Source organism: Apus apus, chromosome Z (assembly GCF_020740795.1).
Source record: "Apus apus isolate bApuApu2 chromosome Z, bApuApu2.pri.cur, whole genome shotgun sequence".
NCBI lineage: Eukaryota > Metazoa > Chordata > Aves > Apodiformes > Apodidae > Apus > Apus apus.
In genome coordinates, this window is record NC_067312.1 from 1,875,372 (window position 1) to 1,886,140 (window position 10,769).

General features: G+C 53.2%; 1 protein-coding gene across 1 annotated transcript in view; it reads right to left on the reverse strand.

Annotated features, from left to right (window-relative positions):
- DCC (DCC netrin 1 receptor) overlaps positions 1–8,413 on the reverse strand; it is a 502,453-nt gene extending 494,040 nt beyond the window's left edge. Inside the window, exon 1 of the mRNA XM_051642548.1 lies at positions 8,002–8,413. Within this exon, the coding sequence (XP_051498508.1) occupies positions 8,002–8,092 (91 nt within the window). The 5' untranslated portion in view covers positions 8,093–8,413. The remainder of the gene's footprint in view (positions 1–8,001) is intronic.
- Between the last annotated feature and the right edge of the window lie 2,356 nt (positions 8,414–10,769).

Consider the following 10,769-nt stretch of genomic DNA (forward strand, 5'->3'; position numbering starts at 1 on the left):
TTGCAGAGAATCAAGCTTCTGCTGGAACATGGAGAATGCAAATCACCACCACCAACTCATGTGAAGAGGAATTGGGGGATGTGAAGGTGTCTCCCTGGAAGTCAAGGGTTATCCAGGTTGAGAATCTGGCCTCATGTCTCGAAGCAACTTTTCTCTCTCCTCTTCTAATTGCTCAAGCCCTCCCCATGTGTTGGCTTAAAAGGAAAACTCTGACTTACTCTCCATTCCTGGGGGCTTAAGGAATTGTGTGGGCAGCATGGAAACCCAGCTGGCTCCCCAGTTTTCTCCCCTGCATCTTTCATCCAGGTGACCTTTATTTCAGATTCATGGAAACAACAAAAGAATCATGGGAGAGGGAGATCCCAGCCCTGTGCAAATCTCCACCAGAAGAGAAGATAGTTCTTCTAACACCCACCTGCCACTCCAAAACACACAGCTGGTTTCACTCCCACTGAGAATCCCCTCCATTTTTGTGTCCAAACCCCATGATTTTTGTCCCTGCAACACACTCAGAACCACAGCTCTTTCCAACATTGTGCACGGATCCTTTTTTCTAAGCATCCTTAAACTCCCAGTTTGCTCCACGGCCTCCAAAAGGCCACTTCTACCTTCCCAAAACCCCATGAAGACCGAAAAAAAGAAAAGCCATTTTGACACTCTCCAGCAGCAAGACTCAGTTTGCATCCTCCTCATCACAAAGGGAAACCCAAGAGCTGTCAGGTGGAGGTGGTTTTTTCTCAACTCACTTCACACTGGTCCTCACACAGGAGGACACAGGATTCACTGTGTCCAGGGAATATGAAAACATCTGGCCTCAAAGGATGCAAATCATCATCATTGATGTGGTGGTGGAAATAAATCCCTTTTTAACAGCAAAGTCCACATCTAAGGCAGTTAACTCCTTTCATATGGGTGACAGACACCCCTTCAGTAATTCATCCAAACCTTTCCTGAGCAGAAAAAAAACCAAACACGTGGGAAACTTCCTCCCAGAGCAGGGGTCGTGGGCCTTTTCTTGGCCAAATTTATGGAGAATATGGAAGAAATGAGAAGCAGCCATGCCAATAGCACACTCAGCAGCAGCTAGAATGCAACAAAGGGTGGACAAACTGGGAGAAGGGAATTTCACCTTGGAGAAGAGAAAAATCTGGATGAGCAGCACCTTGAGATTGGGATAATTTGTAGCAAACTGACAGAATCTGAGGAAGAGGAGAACCCCAGATCATTGCAACCATATTCAATCTATATATTATATACTTTATAGGTATAACCATATGTTTATATATGTAATGCCATCTACACTCCCTTCTGCTACAGCATCCCTTCTCCATGGCCCTCACTGTTCTGAAGGTGGTTCAGCCCAACCTCCAGCCCAAACCATGATTCCTAAATCCAGCCCTGCAGAGAACTGGCATCAGTCTGTCCCTGGCATCCAGCACAAGCTCCTGCCACCAAGACAACAACAACCAGAACCTCAACCTGAGCAAGACAACAGAGTCACTAGGTTGGTGCAGTTGGGTCCCACCACAACCACAGTCCTTTGCATCTCTCCAGCACCCAGGAAGAGCACAGGAGAAGTTTCAACTGTTTTTTTCCTCTGGCTCCTAAGTGGACTCCAGTCCTAGGGAAGAAACCTTCAGCTTGTCATTGCAAGGCTTTGGGGAGTCCTGCCTTTGCAAAGAAGCACCTGACATGATTCTATCCATTGTCCTTGGCCTGAGCTGCCATGTTTCATCTCATTACTGCTCTCAGAGCTGGATAGCCAGACACAAATGCCCACCAGTTTAGCTGCAGGTCACACTGGTAACATACACATGAGCCTTCAGACATTTCTGGTTCAACAAGAGGAGGAAATTCTTTGGTGGGAGGGTGGTGAGACCCTGGCCCAGGTTGCCCAGAGAAGCTGTGGCTGCCCCATCCCTGGCAGTGTTGAAGGGCAGGTTGGATGGGGCTTGGAGCAACCTGGGCTGATGGGAGGTGTCCCTGCCCATGCAGGGAGGCTGGAACCTGATGATCTTGAAGGTCCCTTCCAACCCCAACCATTCTACGATTCCATTATTCAAAAATTTGAGAAACAGGAGACAAGAACAGAGCTGTGAGATTGAGAGGAGAAAAGGGAAAGCAATACACCAAAGCACCCTGGAAATCAAGAAATGCAGCTCCTTGCCTGCAGAGGACAAACACTGTCCCTGTCAGCACCACATCTGAAGCCCTCAGTGAATGCCAGGGTACACAGAGCGTGGACACCAGGCTGTGAAACTGTTCTTATATATAAATGCTACAACCATGGACCAGGAGACTGTCATTCATTGCAGAGCTCCTCTGGTGATTGAGGAGCTGACCTTAGCTCAGCTACACAGCCTCTCAAAAGAATCACAACCCTGCAATTTATAAAGCTCTCCAGCCAGCACCCAAGGAGCAGCCTCACCTCCCAAGGCACATCTTTATCCCATGGTACAACCCTGCACCACCTTCATGACCTAGAGAAATTCTAGGTTCTGTGATTGGGTCACATCAAGGGTCCAACTAACCTGCCCCCTCCAACTAAACCAAATGTCTTCATCAACACCTGCAATGGTGTTTTGGGTTGTTTCAGTGTCTACCTGAACAGAGCTGGAGAAGTTCTCTGTAATTTTAGCTCCTTTTCTTCTACTTTTCACCTGGTTTTGTCACCCTCTGTTCTTGCTGTGAGAGCCCAGGAGAGAAGGACAGTATTTGTTTCAATGAGTCCAACTCCTGGGCTGCTCAGGGTGCAGTTTTCCAAGACAGATGCAACTTGATATCAAAGCTTTTGCTGGTTGCCATCAAAGCCAAGTTGGTTTCTGTTCACCTCCTGCTTCCAAGCTGGGAGCAGAGGCACCTTGGGAGCCTGAGGAAGTGTGACCATGAGCTGGGGCCACTTCCCACTCAATCTAAAGCACCAGAAAAGGAAAAATCATCCAAACAGCAGCAGTCTCCCTGTTTTGAAGTCAACTTTGCAGGGCATGAAGCCACCCAGCTTTCAGCCAGTAATGCCTTCTCCAAGAAGATCCTACTCCTTCAGCTCCTCTGTTTGACAACCAATATTTTCCTGCAACTCCAAGCAGCAACTGAGAGCAGTTTTCAGCCCATTTTGAATACTTCAGAGCACTTCTAAAATTACATCCACAAACGACTGCCATCAACCTGAGACAGACATGGAGACATTTCACTGAGCATTTATGGTGCCTCTCAGAGAATGCAGGTTCCTTGAGACTGCCACCACCTCCAAGCTCTCGAGTGAGATGTTCTGTCATTTAGCCCCATTCCCCTGCAGCCCTCCACATCAAAGCTGAACTGGAGAAGGGTTGTCAGGAGGAAACAAGGCTGTCAGGTGTACAATGATCTGCTTGTGTTCTCTTTCAGGAATAACACACACTGTTTTACCAGGGCATTTGCTGTCAGAAATCAGGAGATGCACTTCACGACAGTTTTCCTTCCAGGAGGAAGGAACAAGACCCAAAAGAGCAAACCTCAGATGCCTGAGGCTCTCCACCCATATTAAGAAGAGATTCCCAAGCACCATTTATCTTGCAGAGGAGACCACTGGTGCTTTTTAACACAAGGAGCCAAACAGACTGTGAAGTTCATAAGAGGGTGGGGAGGACAAGACCAGTAATGGACGCATAAAGGAGATTTCTTTTCCACTACGACCAGCAGCACTTGAAGCCACCTCCACAACAAACATTTGAGGAGAAATACTTGAAAGGGAGGCAGCAGAAACGTCCACCAGGGAGCTGGGCAGAAAATGGCACAAATGCCCAGTCCTGAAGCCAGTTCCCTCTAAAGCACCAGCCCAAGCTCACAGTTTGGATGAGGAACGTTATGGCACCTCGGTTTTGGGCAGATGAATGTTCAGGCCAGCACGGAGCAAGGAATTCCCTTCTGTCCCCTCAGGGTGTTCAGAGACCCTGGGAATAGCTAAGAACATCCAGTGGTGAATGCCTTCTGGAGGAGAAGGGGCTGTTCTGGACCTTGCAGACCTGGGTGCTGCCTCCTGAGCCAACGCTCTCCCCTGGGCAGGAGCACCTCCATCCAGCCTGGAACACCATGGGAAGAGGGATGTGAGGGGAAACCAGGACAGGACCAACGTGCTCACTTTGGATTCCAATGGAAATTAAAAATTGAGGTCAACGTTTCACCCAAGGGACAATTTTAACAGAGCAAGTGAGTTTGGGGGTTTTTTTTGTTGGGTTTTTTTTTCTGCCTGTAGTGAATTAATCACGAAAGCCAAAGTGGAATTTGTCAGTGGACTTTTTTTCTTCAGGAAAGGCCTGGAATTGCCATGTATTTGGATTAGAACCAAGAGACTGGCTGCACTGACTCACACAGTCACAGATCTGCATTTTGGCAGAAGGGAAAATGAAGCAGGTGGGTCCTTTCTTGGAGCCTCAGCTTCTCGCACCAACCACTTGGTTCAGGACACGGAGGGACTCACTTCTGGAAATCACATCCACCAAGGGATCTGCAACAGCAAATCCAAGGAAAAAACCCCTGTTGGCTCATGTGTAGCCTTCAAGTGTCTCTACACCTGCACAGTGAAGCTTTCTCTTAGACTAGCACGGAGGGCAACCAGCAAACAGGGAAGATGTTAAAATATCAGGAGGCAGCAAACTCCTTTCACAGCTCATCCACATGAAAGCCTCTAAAACCACCTTTTCCACCCAAAATGGGGGTGCAAAGCCATCGCAGAGCTGTGTCCTTGCAGCTGGACAGGCCACACAAGCATAGGAAACACTCAGGTTTGTAGCATTGTACCTCACCAAAGGAACATTTGAAAACAAACCAGTGCTGGCCCTCTAAAGGACATCTGGTGGAAAATCAGTGTGCTGAGCAATGGGTGGATGACTCAAAAAGAACTTCAGCTCCACTGGGTGATGTGAAGAACCCACCTAGATTGCAAGTTGTATCTGGAAGGAGCAGCCCCACGGGTTTTCTTCCCTAAGTTTGAGAAGCACTGATGTATTTATTAAGCATTCTGACCCTAGAAGCACCCACTGTGGACCATGATCCTGCTGGGAATCTGCACATAAAGTCTTGCTCCAAAGATTTTCCTGCTCCAGCATAAACCATCAGAGATGGGTTCAGAGCCAACAGAGAAACACAAGGAGAACATCTTGATGGCACTGCCACGTCTTGGGGCCTGGAACAGACCCTTCAAGCTAAGTTTTGGATGGGGAAGGACAAGGGAGTAGGAGTCAAGGATAAGTGAAGCAAGTGTGAAATCTGGACATTGCTGCACTTGGCACCATTTCCCTGAGAAGAAACATCCCTGAGTGTGTCTTTAAAGCCAACATTGGTCTTGTATCCATACAGACATGGAGAAGGAGAGAGCGAGGACAAAAAAACCCATGAAACAAGAACTGAGCACAACAAATATTCCAGAAACCACAGCCAATATTCCACTGCAAAGTGCTCACCCTCAGCTGAGCTCTTTCCCACTTTTCAAACGACTCCTGGAGTAGCCACGTGGCAGCTCCCACAGCTTCTGGCCCAGACAGCAAGCCCAGGGTGGGTGAAGCAGATGCTGGGCCAGGTCCCCAGGGCCTGATCCTGCCCCACTGGCAGGAGTGGTTGCTCCAGTGCCCTGACACGTCGCACTAACACTAAACTGCTCCCCGAGAGGGAGGCAAAGGCACCAAACACAGAAGGCATTTCCGACAAACCTTGGAGTTAAAATCCCACCTCCAGCTTGGAAAAAAAAAGAAAAAAAAAGAAAAAAAAGCAGCATTTTGTGCTTATTTCAGTTCTCACACAGAACAAACCACACAGCCCCACACTGATCAAACACCACAGAACCTCTCCTTGCCTTGAGCAGCCACCCGGTTTCCACGGTCTCTTTCCAAACACTGCCTGTCACCCTGTCCCCACACAGGTGTTTTTAAGTCCAGTGTTGACTTTTTTGCCTCAACCTCCCACAAAAAAATACCATTTTGCCCACCCCACACACACCAGCAAACAACGGGCACAGGACTCGGCTCCAGATACCCCCGTTGCCCTTTGGTACCAACGTTTGGATCTCACCCTTCTCTGCCCACCACAGCTCTGGGGAGCAAGAGGGGAGCCAGCCCCGTTGTGCAGCATCTCCAGGAGCCCTTTGTTAGCTCCTGCCTGCACCTCCTGCCCTGCACCTCCTGCCCTGCACCTCCTGCCCTGCACCTCCTGCCCTGCACCTCCTGCCCACGGCGCACCAGCTCGCAGGTGGAAACCAGCGGCTCACGAGTGGAAAAGCCACAGGGAGCCATCAGAAGCCACAGCCTTGCCCAAGAGGGGCAGGATCGCTTCGATTCCTCTTCCTTGGCTGGCTCGGGGTGGTGAGAGGGATCCCCAAGTCCCGATGCTGGGAAAACTTGGCCCGTTGGCAGCTGGCGCAGCGCGGAGCCGGGAACGGGGCGCAGCTCGGAGGTGCCACCTTCCAAATCAGTGCAAACAACACCCGCCTGTCACAAGCTGTGGAACACACCCTTGTGCAGCTGGAAAAACAGCCTGCTCCTTCCACACGAAGGAGCTGGGGGAGCGAGGGGGTTTGGCAGCACGTTTGGCCCCTGCCACAGCCCCAGGGCTTCCTTTGCTCCTCAGGCTCGGAGGGTCTCGCTCCATCCCTTCCTCCGGCGGCGAAGCAACCTGCGAGTCAAACCCCCTTGCACCAAGGAGGATCATTCATTCCCCACCTCCCTCAAGCTGGAAAGGCAGGAGAGGATCCTATTCGTCCTCCTGCCCGAGCTGCCCGGGTCCCACCTCCGGCGCAGAGGACAATGCCCAGGCCACCATCAACCCCAGGAGCATCTTCCACTCCACTTGCTAGCTCCCCAAAATCAGGGCAACCAGAACCTCGGGTGTAAAGGAAGCACACCCCCCCTAAGGGTGCCGTTGGCATCCCAGCTGCCGACCTCAGCCTTGCCAGGAGGCACCCAGGATCATTTTTGGTTGCGGTGGGTTTTTTTTTCTCCTTGCCACGCAGCACTTTCCCCAGCACCAAACCTGCTGGAGAGCTGGGGTGGGGAGTTGCTTCCCATTGTTCCTCCGCCGCTCTGCACAGCCGTGTGCTCTCCCAGCCTTTTTTTTCCACCCCCCCCCCCCCCACCCCCATTTCCCACCACCCCCACTGCCCAAGGGTGATCCCACCGAAACGTTCCTCCCCCACCTCCCCCCAGCACCCCCAACCTCCTGCAAATCCAAGCCGCACTTTCTTAGCTCCCTACCACTTCTTGCCTCACCCTCTCATTCCTCTTGGCTTTTTTTTTTTGGGGGGGGGGGGAAGAAGACACCTGGGTACAACAGAACCCTCCTCCACCCCCCCCGCACAAGTGGCCCCAGCGCATCCCTGGACCAGTTTCCCCCCCCCCCCCCTTTTTTTAACGCTCCTGCCGAAGGCGGCGGGAGGGGGGGGGCGAACCCCAAAGAATCGCCTCCCCGTGGAGTTGGAAGATGCTCTGCGGAGAACTGCCTCGCTAACTCTGCTGCTTTCATTCCTTGCCCCGGGAAAAAAAAAAGCAGCCCCTTCCCTAGGTGTCCAACACCCCCATCCCAAAAAGCTCCAGGCGAAGCAACCCAAACCGCCCAGGGGACCGGCTGCGAAAAGAGAAGGGGATCTAACCCTGCCACGGCACGCACACCTATTCTACCACCTCCTGCCACCTTCCTCCTCCCTTTTCCATGCTTTTCTTTCTTTCCAGGGTTGCCCTTTCCCTCCAGGGCGCTTCTAACCCCGCTTTCCCCTTTTTTTTCCCAGCCGCGGGAAGGGATGCTCAAACCAGCGGCACCACCAAACCCCCCCCCCTCGAGAAACCAAACCGCGCCGGCACGAGAAGGGGAAGGGGGGAGGTGGGAAGAGAGAAAAAAAGTCCATCGGCACAAGAAGGGGAGGTGGGAAGAGAAAAAAAGTCCATCGGCACAAGAGGAAAGGGGCACAGCGCTCCGGGATGCGGCAGAAAAATCCCACCCCCCCGGGGGTAAAAGGGAGAGAAGGAAGAGCCGACTTACCGGAGCCTCGAGGTTGCAGGTTCGCCAGGGTAAACCCGAAGAGGAAAAAAGCCAGTTTTGGTACCCCAAGGCATCCAAGCCTATTCTCCATATTTCAACATGCACCTACAGATGGGGGTCCTGAGCACCAGCAGCAAGCACACATGCACGCACAGCCCCTTCCTCCTCCTCCTCCTCCTCCTCCTGGCAGGGGTGGCTCCTCTTGTTTTGGGTGCTGCTGTGTGTTTGGGGGGATGGAGGGAGGGGAAAAAGTTGCCTTCAGTCCGATGGCTCCGGGAACTAACTCAAGGAGACGAGGAAGGGTGATGGGGAAGGGTCCTCCCGCCGCTGGAAAACCATCCGGGAAGGCAACCAATTCCTGCCCCAAAAGAAGGGGATGAAAACCAGGGAAAAAGGGGGAAAGGAAAAAAGAAAAAAAGCCAAAAAACCCCCCGGCGAGCATCAAAAGAGTCGCGGAGGCTCCATGTCCGGAATGAGGAGAGAAAAAGAAGAGAAAAGGCGATGAAAAAAGGGGGGGGGACACACACGAAGCAAGCCCCGGTGCCCGCGGGGGAGCGGTGCGAGGCGGGGAGCGGCTCTGCCTCCTCCTCCTCCTCCTCCTCCTCCTTCTCCTCTTCCTCCTCCTTCCCGGCGGAGGAAGGGGCTGCCGGGACGAGCAGCCGGGACGAGCAGCCCCCGGAGCCGAGCGGGGGGAGCGGGGGAAGGGCGGGCGGAGCTGGGGGGGGGGCCGGGCCGGGGGGCGCAGCGCCCGGCGGGGAGCGCCCTCTGCGGGCGGCGGCGGGAATTGCAGCGCCCCCCCCCCCCCCGTGTTCCCGGGGTCTGCCCCCCTTGGTTGGGGGGTACGAGCGGGGGGAACCCCTGGCTTCTCTCCCCCCCACACACACACTCAAGGAAGGTGGTTTTCAAGCAAGCGTTTTGGAAACGGTCCCCACTTTCCGCCTTGTTTCTGTACCGGGAATGTGGGAATTGTGCGGCGGGCAGGGAATCAGAGGATGGGGTTGGTTGGAGAAGATCTTGAGGAGCATCCAGTCCAACCGTTCCTCCAGCCCTGCCCAGGCCACCCCTGCCCCATGGCCCTCAGCTGGGAGGGCCCTTAACGAGCTGGGCCTCGTTAGCAGCTGAGAGACCAGGGGAGGGTCCTGCCAGCACCAAGGGCCTCATCAGCCCCAGCTGGGCCTCCTGGGCAGCCTGGGCCAGGGCCTGACAACCCTTGCCAGCAAGAAATGCTGCCCAAGATCCCATCTCAGCCTCCCCTGGCACCACTGCAGCCCATCTCCTCTTGTCCCATCCCTTGTTCCTGGGGAGCAGAGCCCGACCCCCCTGGCTCCAACCTCCTCTCAGGCAGCTGCAGAGCCAGCAGGTCTCCCCTCAGCCTCCTTTGCTCCAGGCTGGACACCCCCAGTTCCCTCAGCTGCTCCTCCTCACACTTGTGCTCCAGCCCCTTCCCCAGCTCCCTTGCCCTTCTCTGGACACGCTCCAGCCCCTCCATCTCCTTCTTGTCCTGAGGGGCCCAGACCTGACCCCAGGATTCCAGGTCTCCCCTCAGCCTCCTTTGCTCCAGGCTGGACACCCCAACAGCATGACAGGAACAGCATTCATTTCCAGTGCTGATTTTAAAACAAAAATAAAAGAGAACAACCTACCAGTCCTTTGGAGAGCAGACTTTTCCCTAAGGAACAGCACAGCTGTCTTCAAAGCATGGGGGGAACATCTGCAGCTGCAAGCCTAGGAGACCAAGAATACCACCACAAGCTGAACTGGAATCTATCACCCAGCAGATCACTCCAGGTACTGGGTGAAGCCTGAAGAGCAGAATGGGATCTGGGAGAAGCAGACAGATCTCCTAATTTCTAAAAAAAGACCTAAACTGTGGATGGGTTGTCCCCAGACGGGTTGGTCCCACCATGCCATTGCAGCTCAGCTCTTCCAAGGTGCCACCAAGACCTTTGGAATCCATTTGCAAGTCCCATGCCTGGGTTTTCTGTTCAACCTTTGTATGGAGCCCAGCAGTGAAAACACAACTCCTGCCACATTGCTCACGAAGGTAAACAGAGGATGAGAAGCTGATGGTCTCTCTCAAGCTCTCCAGCAAAGCTCTGTGGCAACTGTGGGTTTTTCCCAACTCCTGGAACACACATCAGGGAAGGACAAACAGAACTGAAGTGACCCAAGCAGAAAACAAGGGAGTGCTTTGCTTCCTTCTGGAATTTCATCTCTGTTGGCCTTGAGCTTCTTCAGGAAGAGATGGGGCCAAATGTGCTGCTCTGTGCACTGGGGCTCGAGGAGCTTCACAAATGGGGGAGAAGGTTTTCACCACAGAACCTGTTGCTTGCTTCCAAGCTGAATGTGGATCCTAAGGGTGAGAAGGTTGGGATGTGCCTTAAAACAAACAGGCTTCACATCCTTGGAAACAAGAATGGCTGGAAATTTGGGAAGTGAGGGGATACAGAGACCTGTAAAGCCAAACCTTGGCCTCAGGACAAGTAAATGCCCAGTATGTCACTGCATCCTGGAGTGGCCAAGTGGGTGACAACTGCCTGGCTTGTTCAGTTGCTCTCTTCCCTCAGATATGACAAAGTCTTGAGGGCTGGAGAGCAGCTCTGCTCTGGAGCCAGGCTGGGAGAGTTGGGGTGTTCAGCCTGGAGAAGAGAAGGCTCCAGGGAGACCTGAAAGCACCTTCCAGGGCCTGAAGGAGCTCCAGGAAAGCTGAGGAGGGGCTTGGGACAAGGGCAGGGAGGGATGGGATGAGGGGGGATGGATTAAAACTG